Source organism: Phyllobates terribilis, unplaced genomic scaffold, assembly GCF_046119375.1.
Source record: "Phyllobates terribilis strain yellow unplaced genomic scaffold, ASM4611937v1 Scaffold_4__5_contigs__length_816908805, whole genome shotgun sequence".
Classification (NCBI taxonomy): domain Eukaryota; kingdom Metazoa; phylum Chordata; class Amphibia; order Anura; family Dendrobatidae; genus Phyllobates; species Phyllobates terribilis.
The window spans coordinates 518,897,386-518,924,538 of NW_027362764.1; the positions used below are offsets into that span (position 1 = coordinate 518,897,386).

Here is a 27,153-nt window from a genome sequence, read left to right on the forward strand (position 1 = left end):
CCACTCCTGAGAAAAAATACTGACCGAATACTGACCAAATACTGATAGCGGGGCCGTGGCCTAAGCCTTTTGCTGTTCCTCATGTACAAAGGCAGAGCACATATGCTACCAGCAAGTATAGTTATACTGCACTGTTCGCCATTCACCTTTAGGGGGAGACAGTGAGGCGTGGTCTTATTTCTGGCCCTGACCCTTCTACAAGGTCTGTACAGTAAGTAGCTATTGTAGGACGCTGCGGTCACGTCACAGGACGGTCACCAGGCCAATGGTCACATAGACCTATGCTGTGAGATAAACGCTTCCCGCACAAGATTGGCCTGACTCGGCGCCTGTAAAGAGGGTCACGTGTTTCAGGCTGACAGATTTGTAGGCAGGTCGCATGGAGTTGGCGGCTGCTGTGGGACAGTGGGAACCGATAGAAGAGGCGGGAGGCGGCACCTCCCGCGGGAGTCCCGGGGACAGCGGCCACGTCTCCCAGAGTCAGAGCGTCTGCAGTGGCGCCTCCGTGGGGCTCCTGAACGATGAGGAACTGGTCGCTACAGAGTCATGTGACGACGTCCTCACCGCCACAGCGGCTCAGCTGTCCAGCCACCTCCTCCCTGCGCTGCACAGCTCCGAGGTGAGGGCGGGGCCTAGAGCGGTCATGTGATGGTTTAGTCTACTTCTCCGTGTGCACAGGGCCTTGTACGGTGTGCGGCTCCTGTGTGCGCACAGCTGGTTACTGACAGGACTACAGTGAAGGAGGTTACAGGAGTTGCTCATAGCAGCTGCAGCCTCCTCACTACAGTATAGGCTGCGATGATCATGTGCCCACAATGATGTTATTACAGAGGGTCTCCAGTGATCACTTGTAGGCCGCTGAGATCTGCACCAATTGGAAGAACGGAGCAATTTAATGGCCATTAGAAGGGAGTGGCCGTGTGCTTGCGCCACTGCTGCTCCATTAATTTTCTATGGGGCTGCTCAGTGCAGCTCTCGAGTTTTTCCTCCAGCCCCATAGAAAATGATGGAGCGGTGGTCGAGCATGCACACTACCAATCCACTCTAAGGCTGTGTGCCCACTATGCGTTTTTTTAAGCATTTCCGCAGCGGCAATTCCGCCTCAAACGCTTAAAAAACGCATGGTAGAAGGTCTGCCACGTCCCCCAATGATAATCCGCATGTGCTGTGCACATGCTGCGGAAATTTCCGCTGCGGATTATCATTGCAGAAAAATCCGCAGCACTACCAATTATTTTGCAGAAGCGCTGTGTTTTCGCCGCCATTGACTTGCATTGGAATGCATGACATCCGCATCACTGCATCTGTACATGCGCATTCCATGCGTTTCAATGTGCGGATGGTACCCAATTCTAGAGGAGAGGAGACTCTCCTCCGAACCCGGGAACCATAGAACCTGTAAAAAAATATATATATTATACTTACCTTCTGATGGCCCCCGGTGTGCTTGTCTTGGCTTGCCGGCAGATCGCGGTGGACTCAAGGACCTGCGGTGACGTCATCTAGTCATGTGACGGGTCACGCGACCACTGACGTCGGCAGGTCCTTCAGTGTACCGCGAGCTGCCGGCAAGCCAAGACGGATGGAATAAAGACTCCGGGGGCCATCGGAAGGTAAGTATAGATTTATTTTTTTACCATTCTTTCGGTCACACTATATAAATCCATGCCCGTTGCATGGATTTATATAGTGTGACCAAGTTGACAAGCACTTTCCAAGTGATGCTAAAATCGCTTGGAAAGCACTTGACAACCCGCATGCGGAAATGCATGTGAAGAACGCTTCACATCCGCATGTCCCTGGCAGGAAAAATACATGTACAATCCGCATGCGTTTTTTTCTGCCCGGGAGATGCAGAAACGCTCAGGAAAAAATCCAGAGCATTTCTGCATCGTGGGCACATAGCCTAACAGGGACAAGAAGTTCCCCAATCTGCCGATCAGTGCAGGTTCCAGTAGTCAGACATCCAGGATCCAGAACTTGTTTTCACTGGATAACACTAAAGTCTGTTTTTTTTCTTGTGTAGGGATGAAGTAATAATGTGTAGTTACACATACATCACTTCTCTTAGCCCCTCTATATACAGCCCCATCCTGCAGTACATCGCTCCTCTCAGCCGCCTGTACACAAACCTATCCCCCAGAACATTATTAAATTATGACCCCCTATACACAGTTCCATTTTGCAGTACACCATGCCTTTCCACTCCGTATACACAGCCTCATGCTGCAGTACATCACTCCTCTCAGCCCTCTTTATACACACCCATCCTGCAGTACATCACTCCTCTCAGCCCTCTTTATACACACCCATCCTGCATTACATCACTTCTCTCAGCCCCCTTTATACAGCCCCATCCTTCAGTACATCACTTCTCAGCCCCCTTTATACAGCCTCATCCTGCAGTATATCACTCCTCTCAGCCCCCTTTATACAGACCCATCCAACAGTACATCACTCCTCTCAGCCGCCTGTACACAAACCTATCCCCCAGAACATTACTAAATTATGACCCTCTATACACAGTTACATTGTGCTGTACACCATGCCTTTCCACTCCGTATACACAGCCTCATCCTGCAGTACATCACTCCTCTCAGCCCCCTTTATACAGACCCATCCTGCAGTACATCACTCCCCTCAGCCCCCTTTATACAGACACATCCTGCAGTACATCACTCCCCTCAGCCCCCTTTATACAGACCCATCCTGCAGTACATCGCTCCTCTCAGCCCCCTTTATACAGACCCATCCTGCAGTACATCACTCCTCTCAGCCCCCTTTATACAGACCCATCCTGCAGTACATCACTCCTCTCAGCCCCCTTTATACAGACCCATCCTGCAGTACATCACTCCTCTCAGCCCCCTTTATACAGACCCATCCTGCAGTACATCACTCCTCTCAGCCCCCTTTATACAGACCCATCCTGAGGTACATCACTCCTCTTAGCCCCCTTTATACAGCCCCATCCTGCAGTACATCACTTCTCTCAGCCCCCTTTATACAGCCCCATCCTGCAGTACATCACTTCTCACAGCCCCATCCTGCAGTACATCACTCCTCTCAGCCCCCTTTATACAGACCCATCCTGCAGTACATCACCCCTCTCAGCCCCTTTTTACAGACCCATCCTGCAGTACATCGCTCCTCTCAGCCCCCTTTATACAGACCCATCCTGCAGTACATCACTCCTCTCAGCCCCCTTTATACAGACCCATCCTGCAGTACATCACTCCTCTCAGCCCCCTTTATACAGACCCATCCTGCAGTACATCACTCCTCTCAGACCCTTTTTACAGACCCATCCTGCAGTACATCACTCCTCTCAGCCCCCTTTATACAGACCCATCCTGCAGTACATCACTCCTCTCAGACCCTTTTTACAGACCCATCCTGCAGTACATCACTCGTCTTAGCCCCCATTATACAGCCCCATCCTGCAGTACATCACTTCTCACAGCCCCATCCTGCAGTACATCACTTCTCACAGCCCCATCCTGCAGTACATCACTCCTCTCAGCCCCTTTATACAGACCCATCCTGCAGTACATCACTCCTCTTAGCCCCCTTTATACAGCACCATCCTGCAGTACATCACTTCTCTCAGCCCCCTTTATACTGCCCCATCCTGCAGTACATCACTTCTCTCAGCCCCCTTCATACAGCCCCATCCTGCAGTACATCACTTCTCACAGCCCCATCCTGCAGTACATCACTCCTCTCAGCCCCCTTTATACAGACCCATCCTGCAGTACATCACTCCTCTCAGCCCCTTTTTACAGACCCATCCTGCAGTACATCACTCCTCTCAGCCCCTTTTTACAGACCCATCCTGCAGTACATCACTCCTCTCAGCCCCTTTTTTACAGACCCATCCTGCAGTGCATCACTTTTCTCAGACCCATCCTGCAGTACATCACTCCTCTCAGCCCCCTTTATACAGACCCATCCTGCAGTACATCACTTCTCACAGCCCCATCCTGCAGTACATCACTCGTCTTAGCCCCCATTATACAGCCCCATCCTGCAGTACATCACTTCTCACAGCCCCATCCTGCAGTATATCACTCCTCTCAGCCCCTTTATACAGACCCATCCTGCAGTACATCACTCCTCTTAGCCCCCTTTATACAGCCCCATCCTGCAGTACATCACTTCTCTCAGCCCCCTTTATACTGCCCCATCCTGCAGTACATCACTTCTCTCAGCCCCCGTTATACAGCCCCATCCTGCAGTACATCACTCGTCTTAGCCCCCGTTATACAGCCCCACCCTGCAGTACATCACTTCTCACAGCCCCATCCTGCAGTACATCACTCCTCTCAGCTCCTTTATACAGACCCATCCTGCAGTGCAGTACATCACTCCTCTTAGCCCCCTTTATACAGCCCCATCCTGCAGTACATCACTTCTCTCAGCCCCCTTTATACTGCCCCATCCTGCAGTACATCACTTCTCTCAGCCCCATCCTGCAGTACATCACTCCTCTCAGCCCCCTTTATACAGACCCATCCTGCAGTACATCACCCCTCTCAGCCCCTTTTTACAGACCCATCCTGCAGTACATCACTCCTCTCAGCCCCCTTTATACAGACCCATCCTGCAGTACATTACTCCTCTCAGCCCCCTGTATACAGACCCATCCTGCAGTGCATCACTTTTCTCAGACCCATCCTGCAGTACATCACTCCTCTCAGCCCCCTTTATACAGACCCATCCTGCAGTACATCACTTTTCACAGACCCATCCTGCAGTACTTTACTGGATTACCGACCCTATACACAGCCCCACTGTGCAGTACACCACACTTTTCAGTTCTGTATACACAGCCTCATTCTGTAATATGTCTCCTGTTATCTGCACACTATTGCTCCCTGTATGAGCTCTGCACTGTAATGAGGAGGCTGCGCCCATGACATCATCCCTCACAAGAGCAACTCCATTTTAGACAAGCGTTTACACAGTGCTGGTTCTAGGAGAGACCAGCAGATGACAGGTCTGGTTTTATTAGGAAGGAGACTGGCAGAGGACAGGTGCTGGGTTATTAGGTCAGTGCTAGCATTATTAGAGACTGGCAGGTGCTGGGTTATCGGGTCAGATTATTGAATTAAAAAAAACTTTTGCACAATGACCATCTCACACCTCTTCTACCAGTTTTTATATCACAAACCAGTAATTGTTTTGTACATTGATAATGATTTTGTTCCACTTGTCAGCCAAAAGTACTAGAATCTGAACAGATCCCATTAGCATATATATACTCACAGAGGATTTTTGCATCTGATGATCTGTTCCATGCAGTGGCTTGCAAAAGTATTCACCCCCTTGGCTATTTTGTTACAGTAGTACAACCAGTGTTTAAATATTATTGGAATCCGCTTTGTGTGTGATGCATCAGCACTAAATAGTCTAAGTTACTGAAGTGAGACAAATACTAAAAGTTTCTGGTGAAAGGAAATCTATGGAAATCTACCTGTGTGCAATCAAAGTGTCATCTGGTCTGTCAGTATATACACACCTTTTCATAAAGGCCACAGAGGCTGCAACACCATTAAGTAAGAGGCACCACTAACCAAACAACACCATGAAGACCAAGGAGATCTCCTAACAAGTCAGGGACAAAGTCATGGTTGGGTTATAGAAAAATATATGCCAATCTCTGATGATCCCCTGGAGCACCATCAAATCCATTATCAAATGGAAAGAACATAGTACCACAACAAACCTGCCAAGAGAGGGACGCCCACTGAAACTCTCAGCCCAGACAAGGAGGGAATTAATCAGAGAGACAACACAGACCAAAGGTAACCCTGAAGGAGCTGCAGAGTTCCCAAGCAGAGACTGGAGTATCTGTTCATACGACCACAACAAGCCGTACACTCCATAGAGGTGACATTTATGGGCAAGAAAAGGCTTTACACACACACACACACACACACACACACACACACACACACACACACACACACACACACACACACACTAAGGCTCGTTTTGAGTTTGCCAAAAGACACGTGGGAGACTCCCCAAATGCATGGAGGAAGGTGATGTGGTCAGATGAGACCAACATTGATTTTTTTGGCCACCAAGGTTAAACCTATGTCTGGCACCAAATCAACACAGCTCATCACCCTAAAAACACCATCCCCACGTGAAACATGGTGGTGGCAGCATCATGTTGGAGGGATGTTTTTCAGCAGCAGGGACAGGGAAAATGGTCTGAGTCGAGGAGAAGATGGATGGTGCGAAATACAGTGATATTCTTGAGCAAAACCTGTTTGTCTGTCAGTGATTTGAGACTGCGACGGCGCTTCACCTTCCAACAAGACAATGATCCAAAGCATACTGCTAAAGCAACACTCGAGTGGTCTAAGGAGAAACGTGTAAATGATTTGGAGTGGCATAGTCAAAGCCCAGACTTTGATACAATTGAGAATCTGTGGTCAGACTTGAAAATTGCTGTTCACCAGAGGAAACCATCTAACGTGAAGGAGCTGGAGCAGTTTTGCTTTGAGGAATGGGCAAAAATCCCAGTGGCCAGATGTGGAAAGCTCATAGAGACTTATCCAAATTGACTTGCAGCTGTTATTGCCACAAAAGGAGGCTCCACAAAGTACTGACTTTTATGCACACTGAAGTTCTCATTAATTTTGTCCTATTTGTTGTTTGCTTCACTATGAAAATAAAACCAAATTTCACAGTTATAGGCATGTTCCTTACATGTACTGATTCAAACCCTCAAAAAAAGAACAGTGAAATTCCAGGTTGGGAGGTAGCTAAACACATAAAATGCCAAGGGGGTTAATACTTTTGCAAACAACTGTAAATCTGAATAAGGATGTTTCTGCAGCATGTGCTTTTTTTGCAAGCTCCAATCATGTCATTATCATAACAGTCTCAAAAAATTCTGCTTAGTGCTGGTGCTCTTTATCTATTTCCCTGTTTGCTGTAATGGACAGTGATCACACTGCTGTAGATTTTAGCTGTCAGCAGACTTGTCAGCACTTAGATATTATGGTAAAATAAACTGTTTTACCTGGGACGTACAGTAACCGTTATCTTCTTCATCATCAACATGGAGGATTACAGGAGAGACTGACACACAAAACAAGTCATACTGTACGACCAACAGAAACTATTACATATCACCAAATTGTAAAAGTTATCACAGCGCCATCTGCTGACTGAGGATGATTTATCTGTTATAAGCCTACCACTGTTGTCTACTCTTAACACATGTGCAGCCAAGTTTCCATTGCAGACAGGACTCATTTAATGTAAATGTTCTCATAATGTGGTGGATAGCTGACCATTGTTGTTATGCAGTGTTAAAAGGGTTTTCCTAAAATCCCAAAAGGATAGGGATAAGTTGCTGAATGCTGGGATCTGGCTGCAGGGGCCCCCTTGGATGGATCAGAGGTTCATATGCTCGGTCTCCATTAGTTGCCAGTGGAGCTGCTGGAAATAGCTGAGCGTTATACTCTTTCTCTGGCAGCCACAGCTTAGTACTGTAGATCAGCTTCTACTCCTCATGAATAGAAGCTGATCAACAGTGTCTGCCAAAGGTGTACTGCTCTACTCCATTCTGTGTTTCCAGCTGGCTGCCAGAGCTAATAACAGCGGATCAGTGGAGGTGCCAGGGGCCGATCCCACACTGCTCTGATATTGATGACCTGTCTTAAGGATCGGTCATCAATATCATATGACCAGATAATCTCGTTAAGGAAGATATAACCAGGACTGTGGAGTCGGTAAGCCAAACCTCCGACTCCTCAATTTCCATGACACCAACTCTCCGACTCCCTCATACATGGCTCATGTTTAAGTGATAAATTTACTGTAGCACAGATTCATCTCAGCTAAAAGTCTAGATCCTTAGATCAGGAATAGGACCGACGTTTATAGGACAAATTTCATAACTGGCCCAAATTCTTATGAAAAAATATTCCCCACAAACTGCATTGAACTACTGTACTCAATTTATTATATATTTTAGAAGTTGGAGTCGGTCCATTTTATACCGACATCACCAAAATGGGCTCTGACTCTACAGCCCTGGATATGACTTCAACTGAAAATAAAGGGATAAATAAACAGTAAAAAAAAAAAACTGATAGTATCTTTATAGACCAATCTTAAAACTTCTAACCATACTGTGTTTTGTTTTTGTAAAGATTGAGAATTTGGAAAAGGGCTTGGAAGATTTACTTGTAAGAGTTGACGAGTTTGTTGGGATGTTGGATATGGTAAGTCCAGATTATAGAATATTTCTGTAGTATTAGACATATTTCATGTAGTATGTATAGATTGCTGTAGTGATTTAACACCTTCCCACCTGGTATCATCCATTTATGGTGTAAGTAGAAATGCCTAATATGGGTTGTCCCCTTTGAAGGATTATTGCTCCCAAGGGTCATGCAGCCAAAAATACAAACTGAGCAGTTACTCACCCTCACTCCCGGGGTCCGGCGCTGCTCTGGTGACTGTACAGGCTGCAGCCCTTGCAAGAGTTCAGTGACTTATTCTGTGTTGATCGGCAAGATCAATGAGATCTCTGGCTACAACATTACCGAGGTGATGTCACAGCGATGCACAATTGTGTATGTAGACAATCACCTGAGCAGTGGCAGGAGGCTGGGTGAGTGAGGGTATGTATCCACGATCAGGAGTCGCTGCGGGTTTGAAGCGGTGTATTTATGCAGCGTCAAACCCGCAGAGTCCAGATGTTACAGCATAGTGGATGGGATTTCTAGAAATCCCATGTCCACTATGCGTGCATCTGAGGCTGCGGATCACCCGTGGACACGGACATGCGGCGCGTCTTTCAGGACCGCAGCATGTCAATTTCTCTTGCAGGACTTTAACATCAATGAGGAAAGTCCGCATGTGAAAAAAAAAATAATAATCATGGCCGCTCATTTGCATAATTAGGGCGGAAGTGGTGCGGCTATTCTGCAGCGTTGGGGCCGCAGTGGCTCCTGATCGTAGGCACATAGCCTAACAGCTCAATTTTGTCATTGTTTTTCCTTTTTTTTTGTTTTTGCCTGCCTGAGCCACTGGAGAGATAATATTTGAAGGGGGATAACCCCATTAGTAATGACATAAATATGCATACATTTATAACAGCTGTGCACATGTAATCCATTCAGGGAGACTGGGGACAGCATTGATTGCCGGCTCACATTGCTGTCATACACTCTTTTCACACTGCATTTCTTTCCTTCCATTAAACACATACGCTGCAAAAGCTCCCGCCACGCACATAACAGAAGGCTGTTATCATCCAAGGTTTCTCTGTGCATACAGCAAACAGCAATAGAAAGACACAAACATCAATTCATCATTCTTTTTCCGTCTTTTTTGGCATACAAATTAGGACCGTAGGTATTTTTATGTTTGTGCCAGATTCATTATGGCTTTTGCACCATTTTTACACTATTTTTTTCAGTCCTTATCATTTTTTTTTGGGTTTCTTTGACACTGGCCGTGCTTTTGGTTGTCAAAATGTTTTTTGGCTAATTCATAGTTTTTGACTTTTTGAAATGATGCAACATTTTTGCACAATTGTCCTCGGTATCTCTAGTGGGACACAACATTTGTTTCATTTTCTTCTCTACGCAATCGAAGACTTCCTTTTACATTTTTTTTTTTTTTTTAAATCAGATATTTTTTATTAAAAAACTTTTTATAACATTATACATAAACAACAGTGAGGCATCACTAAACTAGCAGTGCCTCTCAAGACCCACCCGTTCCCCTTCCCCCCACCCATAACAGCCCCAAGAACCATATGGCAAAAGCAAATTTTTGTTACAGACCGTATACCATCATATAGCTTATCCGACTGTTAAAGCATTAATAATTTGATCCATGGGTACAGAGCTTAATATCTGATAATCAGTAATTAGTTATACAGAACATGAGAGACCACAACATTTCAAACTCAAGTGATATTTAAAATAGACATAATATGATAACCATGAAACATATTCCATTTACCCCAGATTTTATCAAATTTACGTATAGCCTTCCGCTTTTTGTACACTCCCTCTTCTAATCTCAATAAAAGACGCATTCTATCCAAAAATTCCTGGAGCCTGAGAGGGGAGGGATCCAACCAATGTGCAGCTATAAGCTTTCTGACCTGGTATAGAGTCCTCTTAACAGCTATTATTTCATCCTCTTCACATCCTATTATTTCTACAAGGCCTAATACACACACTTTAGGATATAGGGGTAAATTACACTCAAACACATCATTAATGTATTGCACACACTCATTCCAGAATACAGCGACCTTTCTACACGCCCACATCATATGCATAAGATCTGCTCCTTCCTCTCCACATTTCGGACACATACTGTCATTCCTTACCCCAATGCGCTGTAGAAATTTGGGGGTTCTATATACCCTATGTAATAAGTACAACTGTGAAAGTCTATGTGCCTCACATGTAGATAGTATCGGAACGCTCCCCACCACATCTTCCCATTCTTCCGAGGTTATAGTACCAATGTCGCGTTCCCACCTCTCCTTAACATTTAAGGGTCTGTCCCACTGAAATTGCTGCATAAGTATCCCGTAAATTCTGGAAATCAATCCTTTCCCACCTCTATGGCATAATAATGTGTTAAACAGTAGATGATGTTGGATTTTACTTTGCATATGTCGCGGCTGTACAAACCATGCATGCCTCAATTGGAGATAAAAGTAAAAACTAGTTTGTGGAATACAATATTCTTCTTTTATCTGTTGGAACGATTTAAATATTTCCCCCTCTAATATTTGCGCCACATTAGTTATTCCCAATTTTTCCCATATTCCGAATCCTTTCAATTTATGGATCTCTGGAAGGCCCACATTATGCCACAACGGGGTAAACGGGGTAAAGCCTTTTATTCCCAACAACAATTTGATTTTCTGCCACGTTTTCCCCATAAGTGTTAGGGTCGGGAGGTGTCGCCTAGCATCCCACCCCGAGGTTCCAGTTTCTAGAAAGGAGGTAATTGGCAGATTGTGTGAGAGTAGACGTATCAGTTTATCTAGGTTCCCCTGGATTAACCAGAGCTGTTGCATTTGAGAAGCTAGAAAATATATCCATGGATTAGGTGCGGCTAGTCCCCCCTGATCTTTGGGCCTTTGAAGTGTATCCAAACTGATTCTGGCCACCCCTTTTTTCCAGATCAATTCCCGAAACAGTGCCTGAAATTTATAAAATATTCTCATGGGGATCCAAACCGGTGAATTATGAAGGATATATAATAATTGGGGCATTAACACCATTTTAATTAAGTTAGTTCGACCTACCATTGATAAGGGAAGTTTGCTCCAAGTATTGGCCTTTTGTTGAAATTTAGTAAGCAGTTCAAGTACATTTAAAGGAATATAATCTCCGATAGATGTGGTCACTCTAACTCCGAGATATTTAAATTCTTGCACCACCTTCAAGCAAGTACTCCCTACCCTAGTATTCTGAGACAAACCATCAACCGGCATAAGAACTGATTTGTCCCAATTAATCCGTAAGCCAGAATGATCTCCAAACTCCCTTATTAAATTCATAGCTGTCATCAGAGATTGCTCCGTGTCACCCAAAAACAACAGAAGGTCGTCAGCGTATAGGGCCACCCGCTCCTCCAGTGTTTTGTAGCGGAAACCCTGAATTTCACTGCTGGAACGAAGCTTAACAGCCAATGGCTCCATAGCCAGGGCGAACAGTAGGGGAGACAACGGGCAGCCCTGACGCGTGCCCCTGCCCATTTCAATGCTACCAGAAAGATTACCATTAATTCTAATCCGAGCTACCGGATTGTTATATAGAAGCCGTACCCAGGCCCAAAATCCAGTACCGAACCCCATTTTTCGCAAAACAGCCCATAAATACTCCCATTCGACACTATCAAAAGCCTTAGCGGCATCAAGTGATAGTACTGCCCTACCACCTGCATTTTGTGACTGCATTTGTAGATTAAGAAAAAGCCGACGCAAGTTAATTGCCGTCGACTTGGCCGGTATAAACCCAGTCTGGTCTTCTGCAACCAGATGTGTAATAACCACCACCAATCTGGTAGCCAAGACCTTAGCTAAAATTTTTACATCTACCGAGAGTAAGGATATTGGGCTATATGATTCGGGGTTTAGTGCATCCTTTCCAGGTTTTGGCAAAAGAACTATGTTAGCCTCCCTCATTGAAGCCGGCAAGGCCCCCCCCCTCCCTCGCTTCTTTAAACACTTCCAGTAACCTGGGAAGTAAAACCCCCCCCCAGCCTCCTTATAAATTTCCGCGGGGATCCCATCAGCACCAGGGGCTTTGTTATTTTGAAAATCTTTTAAAGCTTCCTGCATCTCCTCCAGGGTGAGTGGTGCATCTAATTGTTCTCTTTGGCTATCTGTTAGGCATGGTATTTGCATATCATGAAGGTATAGATCTATGTCCCTTTGCGCCTTAGTCAGTTTGGAAGCATATAATTGTCTGTAGAACTGAAAAAATTCTTCCATTATAGCCTTTGTATCAGTAATTACCACACCCTTAGTATCCCTGAGAGCTGCAATCATAGGAGCCCCAGTCTGGGCCTTGGCTATAGTGGCCAGCAAGTGCCCTGCACTTTCTCCCTCCACATAAAACTGTTGTTTAAGAAAAAAACGTTTATGTTCTGCTTGTTTCAATATATGGTCATTTAGTGTAGCCTGTGCCCGAGTCCAGTGTTCCCTATTCTCTATGATTGGAGACCCAACATACTTCTGTTCCAATATGTCTACTTCCCTCCGCAACTCCTGAGTACGAGCCCTATTTTTGGATTTGATCATGGAAATTTCCTTAATCAGGATCCCCCTTAAGAACGCCTTCATGGCTTCCCATACCGTATTTAAAGGAGCAGAGCCTATATTGTCTTTAAAGAAATGCTACAATTTACCTGCTAAATCTAACTGTTCCCCGAATACGTCCAGCCAGTAGGGATTAAACCGCCACAGTGCCCTTCTGTTTATGATGCCAGGATCTATCCCCAGAACAACCAATAATGGGGAATGATCAGATAACAATCTCGTGCAGTATTCTACTTTAGTGACTAGAGGGACTAGATGACTATTTCCCAGAGCCAGGTCAATTCTGGACAGAGAGGAATAGGATGCTGAATAACACGAATACTGCTTAACATTTGGGAAACGAGCCCGCCACACATCTACCAGACTGATTTCCTGTAGGACCCTTGCCAACGATGTCTCTTGAGCAGCCCCTCCCCCCACATTACCCCTATACTTATCAAGCTCAGCATGTAGATACATATTAAAATCACCGATAACTAACAGGGGTATGGTAGCAAATTCCGTTATCCATGGGAATAGTTGGCGCAAAGTCTGTATAGAGAAAGGTGGAGGAATATATAGAGCAATTAGGCAAATTCTAAGTCCAGCCACTCTTCACACTAGACATACATACCTACCCTCCCTGTCACAAATACTTCTCTCACATTCAAAGGGTAAATTCGGATGAATCAATATACTAACCCCCCTAGAGTAAGTACTATGTGTAGAATGATAGGCTGGCCCCCTCCAAAGCTTGCTCAGTGCCGCAGCGGCCTCCGTATTACAATGCGTCTCTTGCAGACAGATTATCGACTCCCGATATTCCTTAAGATATTTAAGTGCCGCAAATCTTTTGTTGTGATCTCCCATACCTCTAATATTCCAGGATACTACATTAATCTGCTTAACCATGTTTTAACGATTGAAAATGAACTGTCACATGCCCCCCTCTGTACACACTCGTGTGTCTGATCATCAAGATTATGGTATTGTAATAATACACAGTCTGCACCAATCAAAGTAAGTTCTGTTCTTTTACCCCCCATCGCTACCTCATTTAACATCCCCCCCCCCCCTTAATCAAATGAATACCAACAGCCGTACTATGTAGAGTCTGGTGTTTAGCCTCATGCAGCCTAGTAGGCCTTAAGCACACGAAGCGCCCCGACATAAGTTGCATCACAGACTCCCTCATTTCCCCCCCACACAACGTTCCCAGAACATTCAAACGGCAGAGTGTCTTAACCCTGCCTCTACATTGTAGGTGAAACCAGCACCTAAACAACCATATAAGTATATTGGCCTGCCCGAGGTATATATGAAAGCCAGGTTATAAGCAGTATACAAAAACTGAAAAATAATAATCATAACATTTATAAACAGAGATTCATTAGCCAACAGCGGAGTATTATCCACTAGAATTCAAATTTCTTGAATTATTATATTATAATCTGTCAAGAATCTTCTCAAAATTGGCGCCAGCCCGTCCGGATTTGTCTCTCTTTTAAGTCCAGCCGCTTTGCAGCCTCCTTTGGTGAATCAAAAGAAATGAGTTTCACCCAGTGCTGTGACCCGCAGCCTTGCAGGATATAGCATTGCATAGGGTACTTGAAGTGCTCTCAATCTGCGTTTGATATCTTGAAATTGGGCGCGTCTCCTTTGAACCTCCACAGAAAAATCAGGATAGAAGGACACTCTCGCCCCCTCTATACATAAGTCATTAGCCGACCGCGCCAATTGTAGGATTTTATCTCTGTCACGAAAATGCAGCATTTTGATTAAAACTGTACGTGGCAGTGCCCCTGGCGGTGGAGGTCTGGTGGGGACCCTGTGTGCCCTCTCAATAACGAACATTTTAGAGAATTTATCTTTTCCAAAGGATTGCAGCAGCCATTTCTCAAAAAAGTCCACCACCTCTCTGCCCTCTGCTTTCTCAGGCACACCCACAATACGCACGTTATTTCTTCTTAGGCGATTTTCAAGATCATCCGCTTTGTTGAGTAAATAGTTAATAGAGTCAGTAGCTGTTTTAAGTGTTTTAGTCATAGGAGAAACAGTATCCTCCAAATCCCCCTCTCTGCCTTCTGTTGCAGTGAGGCGCTCCCTCATTTTCTGCATGTCATGGCGTATATGAGATATGTCCACTTTCACAGACCCTATGTGTTCAGTGAGATCTGCTTTACTATGTGAGATGGCCAGCAGCACATCCTTTAAAGTAGGCTCATCATCCTCTGCCAGTGAGTCAGCACCACTGGTAACCTGAGCCTCTCTGCTGGGGGTAGTTGTTGTTTTAGCAGCCTGCACATTCCTCTCATGTGCCTCCCCCGCTGCCTTCTCCACATCCCCCTCAGTTACCATGCTTTTTAATGACTGCACATTCCGGTCGGGTGTAAGCTCCTCAGCTCCTCCGCCATGCGCATATTTGGAGAGCCTGTTCACCACCTCCATGCGCTTCTCCCGCTGCCTTGGAGTTTCAGTTCCCTCCTCAGAGGCCACGGCACCATTTTGGCCCTCATGCTGTGATGAGCCAGCCGCCTGCCTCTGCTTGCTATCTCGCCGGGTCATCTCGTTCTGCACCACCGACTGCTCCCCCCGCACTCCTGAGACCCCAGGCCACCTGGTGAGATCTTTTAGAAGCAATGATTCCCTCGGGCAGGAAGAATTACAGGACAGGGTTATAGGAGCTCTTCTGCCTCACTTCTACTCACATGCCCGGCCAGGCCACGCCCCTGCGCTCACTATCTCCTTTTACATTTTTAATTGAAAGGGTCATGTGACGTTTCACTCAATGGTACAAATAAAGCAAAAGAAAAAACAAAAAAGCATCTTTGAATACTTCCCAAATTCAGCAAACACTGCGCACCATTTTGATGAATTTGGTGAAAAATACATCAGGGCAAAAAAAAAATGCAAAAATATAGAATGACGTAAAAAAACTCAGAGGATGAATTGGCGCCATAGTGTAAAAAGACCCTTAACATGGGATTAAACGACTGCCAATCAGCTACTTTTTTTGTGGTCCTTTAATAGCATATTTAGACAGGCAGACAGCTTTTAATATGCCCACATAATTATCTGTAATAGATTAGTCAGTGAGTATAGGCTGCCATTGTCCTCGGCAGCACAGGTCTTATTCACACAGGACGTTGTGCTGCCGAGAACAAGGATCTTTTAAGCAGGGCTGTGGAGTCGGTAAGCCAAACCTGCGACTCCGACTCCTCAATTTCCCTTACTCCGACTCCACGACTCCGACTCCCACATATATTGCTTATATTTAAGTGAAAAATTTATTGTAGTACAATGTGAACATCAGACATTTAATCATTTTTATGATACAATAATCAAGATATTTAGATAGAATATAATATATTTATTGGAATACAACTTTAGAACACAAAAAACTGTAATAAATTGTAAATATTTATTCCACTATGTAACATCGATTATATATATATATATATATATATATATATATATATACACATATATATATACACACATATATATATATATATATATATATATATATATATTATACATACACACTATGTAAATGGTAAAAAACAGTTTTCAACAAAAACATACTAAATAACATTTGTGCAGTCTATGAATTTGGTCTAAGCCATAGAATTGCCTCCATCAGATCCTCCTTCATAGATGACCTCAAATCTGACGTAATAATTTTAAGGCTTGAGAACAACCTCTCTATACTAACTTGGGTTGGAGGCAAAGCCGTAACCACATGGGCTACATCTCTAACAATTTCCAGGTATAAAGGAATTGCCTCATGCACAGTCAGTTTTGATGAACGGTTGAATTTTTCTATTTCTTTGAGAGCAAGTGAAACATTTTGCTGAAATATGGTCAATCTGCTTGCTATAGGAGACGGAGTGAAATCTTTTTCCTTGCGGCAACGCTTTGCCTGCTCCATGTCATCCAAATACTTGTCAAAGTCAAACTCCTCATCTGATGAGGATGAAGATATGGCAGCAGTAGCACTGTCAGGAGGACCCAAGTCCTCTTGCGCCTGGCAGTCCTCCTGTAGGCCACTCATCCTAACAGCTACCTCAGTCAGAGCTTTTCCTTTAGTAAGCGGTTGATCATCAAGCAGTATACGATGACTTGGGTCCACATAAACAGCTGCCAGAAAAATTTTATTTTCCAATAGCTGTGTCTCTCTCCATTTCATTGAAGCAGAAATGCTATCTGCGATTAAACCTCCTCTTTGGGACAGGCAAAATAGCAAGTTCTTCCACTCTCTTATGAAAATGCCAGGAGTTAAATCCTCAACTTGTAATTTTTTAGTCACGGTAAATGGATGATTACGCAATTCCTTCAATTCAGCCACCTGTGTCCATTGACCTTCATTTAGGGTTACCTGAGGGTTCGCCATATCTATAAGAAACGGTTTTAGTTCAAGCAATCGCTCAATCATTAAATAAGTGCTGCCCCACCGAGTGGCTTGATCGACAATTGCCCCTTTCCCAGCACGTCTCTTCAAGATGGAATCAAATTTAGGGGTTCTGGCGGCAATAACCAATTTCCTCACTTTTCCAATCAGATTTCCAGCATGTCCCTCTTGCAGACTATCTCTTATTGCCAGCTGCAGCGTGTGCACAACACAGCGCATGTGATGAATAGGAAAGTATTTTGAAGCAGCTTCAACAAGATCATCTATTTCTAAAGTATAATTTTGCTGTTCTTCTGTTGTAATATCTGTTTTGTTCCTCAGTTACATGAACAGCACTGTGGCCTTCCATCTCAAACATACTGAATCCTAAATTTTCTTCTAGCTGTTGTTCATTACTCTCATTCATCAGTTTAATTGTACTTATCATGTTTGAAGCATTGTCCGTTACAATAGCAAGAACCTGTTCTTTTTTGAATTCGTAATCTTGCAGAACTTTTTCCACTAAGGCCTGGAGAAACTGGCTGGTGTGATGAGCTTTAGTATCTTTTACTGCCAGTGTGTTGGTAACAATTTCTTTGTTGTCACAAACATATCGAACATTGATGGCAAAATAGTTCACTCTGTGTCGTGTGGAGGCATCCATTTTAAGAAACATGAAGCGTCTTTTGAGAGTCTTTTTAAAAATATTCCCCACAAACTGCATTGATCCTCTGCACCCAATTTATTATATATTTTCGGAGTCGGTCCATTTTATACCAACTCCACCAAAATGAGCTCCGATTCCACAGCCCTGCTTTTAAGCAAGCCAAAGGGTTATTTTGCATGAAAAACAAGGGTTCTGCTCATTCGTAGGGTCATCAGCAACCTGTTAACATTACACGGTGGTCGAGTAAAGAGCATTGTTAGGATAATCGGGCAGTGTAAATGCACCTTTAGAGGAGACACAGGGTTTGATAAAAATGAATTTCACCAACACTCATCGTACATGGATAAGATGTGACATCATTGTTTGTTTTGTATGTAGCTGTATTCACTTCAGACACCTATCGATCTAGGTGTATATGCCAAAACATGTAAAGAAGAGGCCAGAATTGTACTCCCTAAAAGTCCTATGCTGTGAAGATCGACGTGGCCTCTTCACCCAATGAGACCTGTCTATAGTGTCAATGAAGGCCAATTGGAAGTTAATGGGTAAAATGATGCCGTAAGTCTCCCAACCTGTAAACTAAAAGAATGGCTCGACAAGATTCAGCTATGTTGGCTGTAGTTGCCTTTTAATTCTCCTCAGCATTAATATTTTCATCCATTAGTAGTTATATGATAAGAAAAGACCAAGGACAACATCTGCAAGGAGTTTGTATGTTCTCCCCGTGTTTGCGTAGGTTTCCTCCGGGTTCTCCGGTTTCCTCCCACTCTCCAAAGACATACCGATAGCGAATCTAGATTGTGAGCCCCAATGGGGACAGTGATGATAATGTATGTAAAGAGCTGCGGAATATGTTGAATATATATATATATATATATATATATATATATATATATATATATATATATATAAAAACCAAGCCAACGTTGCAGATGCTCACGACATACAGTACCTCATGCTGCCAGATCACAGAATGTTAGTCTTGGGTGCCTTGTAACTTTTTAGAAATCACTTTAACCTGAATCACTGATCCATGTGTTTTTTTCCTTCAGATTAGAAATGATACTTCTCAAGTTGTTAATGAAAAAGTGCCTCAGATTTACACTAAAGCTGCAGAAATGAGAAAACTGTACCAGAAAATTGACTTGCTTGAGGTATGGACTTAAATGCTACTCTGCATGATAAATGCTGAGTGAATGTTACTTAGAGATTTTTCACACATTTTCTTAAAACTGATTGCTGTAGAATAAAAAGAAAATAACCTTTATTTACCACTCAAACCTCAATTCTCCTCTCTCCCCTGCTTCCACTCTTTCACCGTGACCAGAATAATGACATTTTCTCCATTCAGTCACATGATTGCTGAAGCCAGTGATTGGCTGCAGGGTGAGGTGACTGATGGATGGGACGTCTTCACTTCTGGTGGCCTCAAAACGGTTTCAAAAAGTTATATTCATCTAGCTAATCCATTTCTATTCCCGATCTATAGTAATCTCCTTCCGGTCTCTGTAATTTGTGCTCCTGCAATGCCCCTGGATAGTTGATTTCATAAATACAAATAAACCAAAAACTGAACAGCACCTCCTAACAGAATGATGCAAGTGTGAACATTTGCAAGCTACTATACCTGGATTGTGTACAAAACTAAGTAATACAGCAGCACTCAGTGCTAAGAAGTATGCAAACATTGAATGTGTGAAATTTAACCTCCATCACTATTATATAGAATATGAAAATGAAGGTACTTGGCACACAAATTGGCAAATTTGAGTGTCTTCACCAGCTACTGGAATGCAACCACTCTCTGATAAGACCCTTAGGCCACATTCACACCTTCAGTATTTGTAAGCCAAAGAGTACACATACCTTTTAAGCTACTCATTCCACAGTATTTTCTCTCATCTGAAAGAATCGGCACACAAGAATTGGCCAATTCGTGAGCTAAGTACCTTCATTGTATAAGTGTATTTTATATAGCAGTAATGCAGTTTAACTTTCACATATTCATTGTTTGCATACAACCTCGTGCATATAGTGTGCATGCGCTGCTGCACTGTTTGGTTGCGTATAGTTGATAAATCTCTGATCGTTTGGGGCCGCACTACTCACAAGAATCAGCTCCTGTTTCTCCTCAAGCACAACTCCAGTGAGGAGTCTGAATTAAACAGCCATTAAGCCTTCACCCTGCTCTCAATTCAGTATCCATAGGACTTAGAGTGAGCACTGTACTTGGCTGTCTCTGCCAGTCCCAGAAATCTTTACAGGAGACCCCTGATGTACCTAAACAGTGGAAACCCCCCACAAGTGACCTCATTTTAGAAACTAGACCCCTCAAGGAATTTATCTAGAGGTGTTGTGAGCACCTTGAACCCACTGGTGCGTCACAGATTTCTATTACGTTAAGCCGGGAAAAAAAAAAAATTACATCTTTCCAACAAAAATGTTGCTTTAGCCCCAATTTTTCCTTTTCACAAGGGAAACAAGAGAAAATAGACCCTAAAATCTGTTGTGCGTTTTCTCCTATACACCGATACCCTATATGTGGTGGAAAAATTCTGTTTGGGTGCACAACAGGGCTTAGAAGAGAGTGGCACCAATTGAATTCTGGAGCTCAATTTTGTCTGGAATAGATTGCGGGTGCCATGTCACATTTGAAGAGCCCCTGACAGGCCAAAACAGCAGAAACCCTACAAGTAACCCCATTCATCTACTTTTAGCCTCAAGTTTTCAAAAGGGCTAGTAGGAGAAAATTGACGACACATTTTGTTGCGCAATTTCTCCTGAGTATGCAAATACACCATATGTGGTCCAAAACTACTTTCAAGGCACAGTGCAGAGCTCAGAAGGGAAGAAGTGCCATATTGAGTTCAGATTTTGCTGAAATGGTTTCTGAGTGCCATGTCACATTGGCAGAGCCCCTGAAGTGCCAAAACACACACACACACACGCGCACGTGACCTCCTTTTACAAACTACACCTCTCTATAATCACTGCACCCCTAGACAAATTCATTTTGACACCACAGGTGTGCCACAGAATTTTATACCATGGGGTGGTGAAGAAAAAGTTGCACTTTTACAACAAAGATTTCAACAAGTACTATACGCTGCACACTAAACCAGGCACAGCTTTATGGGTGAAGGCCAAGGAAGAAACCATTGCTGAAGGAAAGACCGAAAAAGGAACGACTGATTTTTGCCGAAGAGTACCTTAACAAACTACAATCCTTCTGAGAAAATGTTCTGTGGACAGATTGCCAAAAAGCTCTATTTTGTTTAACGCAAAGCAGATTGACAGTTTGTTTACAGACGGCGCAATGAAGCTTATAAGTAAAAGAACACCTTACCATGGTGTTAAGCATGGTGGAGGATCCATAATGCTGTGGAGTTGCTTTGCTGCGTCTGGTACTGGAGGCCTTGACTGTATCACAGGAATCATGAAATCAGAGAATTATCAAGAGATTTTAGAGTGAAATGTCCTACCCAGTGTAAGAAAACTTGGCTTGAGCCGAAGGTCGTGGGACCTCAAGCAAGACAATGACCCAAAGCACACATCCTAAAGTACACAGGAATGGTTGAAAAAGAAAAAATGGACTGTTTTTTTAAAATGGCCAGCAATGAGTCCTGACCTCAATCCCATTGAAAATCTTTGGGTGAGCTGAAATCTGCCATGGGGAAAAAGAACCCTGCAAATATTCAAGGGCTTGAACAAACTGCAAAAGAAGAGAGGGAGAAAATTCCAGCTGAAAAGTGCAAGAAGCTTATAGATGGCTACAAGAAACGTTTGGCTGCTGTCAGCAATGCCAAAGGGTGTGCAGCCAAGTATTAATTAGGGGTGCCTTAATTGCTGCACATGCTGTTTATTCTGTTTCTTCTTTGAAATTGCAACACGGAAGTTGAAAAACAATGTTTTATTGTTGTATTACTTTGGACGACTAATTAAAAAATCCTGAGGATATAACTTCGGTACATTTCAATTTATTTCTGAAGATATTGTACAGTCTATGATGGGATGCCAGTAATGGTGACCAGCACTGTAAATCCTTCAGTTAGTAAGCTACAGCACTCACTTTAACAAGTGACTAGTGTTGAGCGAGCGTGCTCATGTAACCCTTTAAACGAGCACGCCCGGGTACTCGCCAAGTAGTTTCGGCTTGCTAACAAACAGGCAATCCCTGCATGTGTCACAGCTCTCTAACAGCTGCGACACAAGCAGCCGCGGCAGCTCAAACATAGATGCCGAAACTACTTGGCGAGCACGCTCACTCAACACAAGTGACACATCCCTGAATTCTGTGTGTCAGCCTCTATATCCCACTGTCTTCAGATTACATAGCAAAAACCTATTTCCTGCAGAAAATCAATGAAAAAAAAAAATTTTGTTCTTTTTTGTTTTAATTTTCAAGGCAAGGAATGACTTTGCAATTGTGTACACTTCATCTAATCTCTCTTCATAAAAATCTAGACTTAATGCAAATTGCCACTATAAAAACTGAAGCTGCAAACTTTGAGAAAGCCAAAATTTGTGCCACGTTCAGCATTTTACATCAGTATTTTGAAGCCAACACCAGGAGTGGAACAATCCGAGGAAAAGTATAATAGAAACACGTCACCACTTCTGTATTTATCACCCACTCCTGGTTTTGGTTTACAGGTAGTCTCAAAGTCTAACTCAATCTTTCATTTATTTTTCATGATCCATACAATTGATGTGATAATTAATGGCGGACAACTCCTTTAAGCTCATGTGAAGTAGCATTATTATATTATATTTCCCAATAGGCCTTTGTGAAAAGGGTTGGAAGCAATGTTGCTCAGATGGATGATCAGGTTACACAGGCTGAAACCAACCTTGGGACGTTTCATAATCCACTCAAGAAAATCTTCCAGAATCTCAGTTCTTCGCCTCTGTTTTCTCCTTCTGTGAGTATCTGAGGAAATGATTATTACTTGTGTTGGATCTCCTTATCAGCGCAATAGTACATATTTATAGGCATCAAAATACATTATGTGTATGGAGGGAGCAAAATTGCCAGATAAATATGCATGTCGCCAGATCCAAATTTATAGAGGAGACTGGAGAGAGAGCTGTGGACTGAATAAGCATTTTTACGAGACTTTGTATGTCTGTTACATGAAAAATCATGTTAAAGACCCTTCAGACACCTGGAATGAAAAAATACAGAACCCATGATTTTAGCTGTAAGTGATTGGAAAATTTCCATTTTCCCTTCAGTGACTCCGTTACATATAGCAAGCAGTCTAGTGGTAAATTAAAAAAATAAATGCTTCTGACAAATGAATTGGATTTTTTTTATTTACAGCATATATTTTATGATGCCTGCGGTCCCAGAGATCGCTATCAGCAACTTGATAATTAGGGGGCGAAAGATTCACACACTCTTGTGGTGCTACAAACGCTACTGATTAGGGTTGAGCGAGTATGTTCTGTCCGAGTATACTTGGGCCGAGCTCCGAGTATTTACATCTGCTCGGTGATAAGGTTAAATCGCTCCCGTGTGCTTGATTTGCAACTGTTTGACAGCTTTATTACATGGGAGGAATGTGTAAGAAATACTCGGCGAAAGGGTTAATAGAACATACTCGCTCAACACTACTACTGATCACAGAATCGCTAGGATTTAACAACCGCGATTAGAGTTTTCACCGATCGTGGCTATTGCAATGGAGGACAACTATCATTAAATGTACCCTAGTATCACAGTGCTATAAATGTGTGGTGCTAAGTAATAGCTCCCAGCAATTTACACTTCCAGAGCACGGTTGTGAATTAATACCAGATATAATGTTATTATCCCGCATTGGAGAAAATGGGGATACGGTGGCTGGAACTGGGACAGTTAGGGAATCTACACCGCTGTTGGATATAGTAACATCAGTGGTATTTATCAGAGATCTCAAGTTTTTTTCCTAATTTATAAAAATTCTGACTGACCAGTAACTATAAAAAGGCCAGTTTTTGTAGAATGGCCTGATGGATGAAACAGATTCTGATGATTCTTCCCCTTCAGACTCCTGTCAGCGTGGTGTTGTCATAAGGACAGCGGGCCTCCTTTATCAAATCTGTCTACTATAAAAAATGATCTTCTTGCCCAAAGTTTAATTTCCTGAACTGCTCCATGATTGGCTGCCTTTGGCAGTAAGGAAACTTTGCATAACTGTGGCTCATTGTATAGAAACCACCAGTCACTGCAACTGAAACAAATCAGAACCAGAAGTGTCTGAACACCGGTCAGTTTTGCAAGAAGACATACAGTGAAGGAAATAAGTATTTGATCCCTTGCTGTTTTTGTACGTTTGCCCACTGACATAGACATGAACAGTCTATAATTTTAAGGGTAGGTTAATTTTAACATTGAGAGATAGAATATCAAGAAAATCACAATGTATAAATTAGATACATTTATTTGCATTTTGCAGTGAGAAATAAGTATTTGATCCCTCTGGAAACAACACTTAATACTTGGTGGCAAAACCCTTGTTGGCAAGCACAACAGTCAGATGTTTTTTGTAGTTGTTGATGAAGGTTGCGCACATGTCGAGGAATTTTGGTCCACTCCTCTTTGCAGATAATCTCTAAATCATTAAGATTTTGAGGCTGTCGCTTGGCAACTCGGAGCTTCAACTCCCTCCATAAGTTTTCTATGGGATTAAGGTCTGGAAACTGGCTAGGTCATTCCATGACCATTTTGTGCTTCTTTTTGAGCCACTCCTTTGTTGCCTTGGCTCTATGTTTTGGGTCATTGTCTTGCTGGAAGATCCAGCCACGACCCATCTTCAATGCTGTTATTGAGGGAAGGAGGTTGTTGGCCAAAATCTCGCAATACATGACCCCATCCATCTTCCCTTCAGTACTGTGCAGTCGTCATGTCCCCTTTGCAGAAAAGCACCCGCAAAGTATAATGTTTCCCCTACCATGCTTCACGGTTGGGACGATCTTCTTAGGGTTGTACTCCTCCTTCTTCCTCCAAACACGGCGAGTTGAGTTAATTGAGTTAAAAGAGCTCAATTTTTTGTCTCATCTGACCACAGTACCTTCTCCCAATAACTCACAGAATCATCCAGGTGTTCATTAGCAAACTTCAGACGGGCCTGCACATGTGCCTTCTTGAGCAGGGGGACCTTGTGGGCACTGCAGGATTTTAAACCTTTAAGGCGTAATGTGTTACCAATGGTTTTCTTGGTGACTGTGGTCCCAACTGCCTTGAGATCATTAACAAGTTCCCTCCGTGTAGTTTTAGGCTGATCTCTCACCTTCCTCATGATCAAGGATACCCCACGAGGTGAGATTTTTCATGGTGCTCCAGATCGATGTCGATTGACAGTCATTTTGTATTTCTTCCATTTTCTTACTATTGCACCAACAGTTGTCTCCTTCTCACCCAGCGTCTTACTTATGGTTTTGTAGCCCATTCCAGCCTTTGTGCAGGTCTATGATCTTGTCCCTGACATCCTTAGAAAGCTCTTCGGTCTTGCCTATGTTGTAGAGGTTAGAGTCTGACTGACTAATTGTGTCTGTGGACAGGAGTCTTTTATACAGGTGACTATGTACTGTCTTTAATGCAGGGAACAAGTTGATTAGGAGCGTCTAACTGGTCTGTAGGAGCCAGAACTCATAATGGTTTGTAGGGGATCAAATACTTATTTCTCCCTGCAAAATGCAAAAAAATGTATCTAATTTATACAATGTAATTTTCTTGATTTTTTTTTTTTGGATATTCCATCTCTCAATATTAAAATTAACTTACCCTTACAATTATAGACTGTTCATGTCTTTGTCAGTGGGCAAACTTACAAAAACAGCAAGGGATCAAATACTTATTTCCCCCACTCTATCTTCAGCTAACAGGGAGATAACGTCAAGAAACAAGTTAACATACATTAAAGTGAGTATATTACCTCCATACACAAATTAAGCTAAGCACACAGTCATATAGGGGACTTAGCCACTATAAAAATATACATTTAGCTTATTAAACCTTGCCTTTAATGTCCAGAAAACGCTGTTTGATTGCTCTACAAATTCCAGTGCTTGGTGCCCCCCTAGCGTGGTCCAGATTTCCAGGCACACTCCAACCCCCCCCCCCACACACACACACACACACACACACACACACACACACACACACACACACACACACACTCCGAATTAGCATAACCAAATCTTGATTGACCTCACTGGCTTGCCTAGGGCAAGCAATGCCAGAACCAAATTCTCCTGTATACGCATGCACACACTGAGAATTCAGGAGGTGGTGCATGCACACAGCTCTTTGATGTGGCTGCTCCCTTCAGCCATGCACTCAGAAGAATAGCGAGCGATCACAGCAGAGAAGCCTATGTGCACATGCTGTAGCTCATGAACTGAGCATACAGGAGTATTCTGTTCATGCAAGCGAGCATCGTTGGTCAGGATACACAGATGCTAATTTAAGGGGCAGAACCATGCACTCCTTTTTGATAACACAATTTTTTGTTAGGTCTCCTTTTTAAAAATCATATTTACTGGATTGTTACAAATTTTATGTTTGTGTTTTAATAGAAAGCGACATCTTCTCCGAGAAGTCAGCAAGCAAGATACGAGCCTCCCACAGTGTTCAGTACTGATGACTACTTCCCAAGCAGCAGCTGAGCAGAAGTGTCAGCTCAGATTCAGGGCATTGCCACAGACAATACAGCATTGCACTTTATACATCACAGACTGATCACTGCTACACACGATAGTCTTCCAGATTGAAAAGAAAAATCTTAATTTTGTATATACTGTAATACCGAAGTCTTCCATTAAAAATCAGTATTAGTAGTGGTTGTGGTTCATGTAGGTCATTACAACTTCAATATATGAAAACTGGGTTATTTTTAAACTAGGCGTTTGACACTGGGAGTATTTTTAAAACTCCATAGATTGTGTAATTAAATATATTTTTTAGTCAGATAACTTGCATACTTTATACATATCTGTTTGTTATAGTTAAGTACACATTGCGGTTGATAATTACCAAACGTGTGCATTGTATATGTGTACTGTTATGGCCAAAAGTGTTGCTAACCTTGATATGGTTCCAGATAATGAAGTATTTCTCCCAGAAAATTATTACAATTACACAAGTATTGTTATATACATATTTATTTCCTGTGTGTGTATTGGAACTACACAAAAAAAGAGAGACAAAGAAGGCAAATTAGACATATTTGGTTGCACACCTTTTGGAATAAATAACTGCACTAAATTGCTTCCTATAACAATCAACACCTCAACTGGGATTTT

At 43.0% G+C, this 27,153-nt stretch overlaps 1 protein-coding gene across 1 annotated transcript; it reads left to right on the forward strand.

The window, feature by feature from the left end:
* The first annotated feature begins 310 nt into the window (after positions 1 to 310).
* BLOC1S4 (biogenesis of lysosomal organelles complex 1 subunit 4) lies at positions 311 to 26,688 on the forward strand. Its single transcript, XM_073678876.1, has 5 exons — positions 311 to 619; positions 8,178 to 8,249; positions 18,918 to 19,019; positions 22,647 to 22,787; positions 26,428 to 26,688. The coding sequence occupies exons 1-5, from the start codon at positions 380 to 382 to the stop codon at positions 26,515 to 26,517; spliced, it is 645 nt and encodes a 214-aa protein (XP_073534977.1). The 5' UTR covers positions 311 to 379; the 3' UTR covers positions 26,518 to 26,688.
* The last annotated feature ends 465 nt before the right edge of the window (positions 26,689 to 27,153 follow it).

Excerpts from the sequence above, each read along its gene's own strand:
- BLOC1S4 (XM_073678876.1), top strand. The coding sequence starts at position 380 with ATGGAGTTGGCGGCTGCTGTGGGACAGTGGGAACCGATAGAAGAGGCG. Across the intron at positions 8,250-18,917 it reads TTGTTGGGATGTTGGATATG|ATTAGAAATGATACTTCTCA; the intron begins GTAAGTCCAGAT and ends TTTTTCCTTCAG. Across the intron at positions 19,020-22,646 it reads AGAAAATTGACTTGCTTGAG|GCCTTTGTGAAAAGGGTTGG; the intron begins GTATGGACTTAA and ends ATTTCCCAATAG.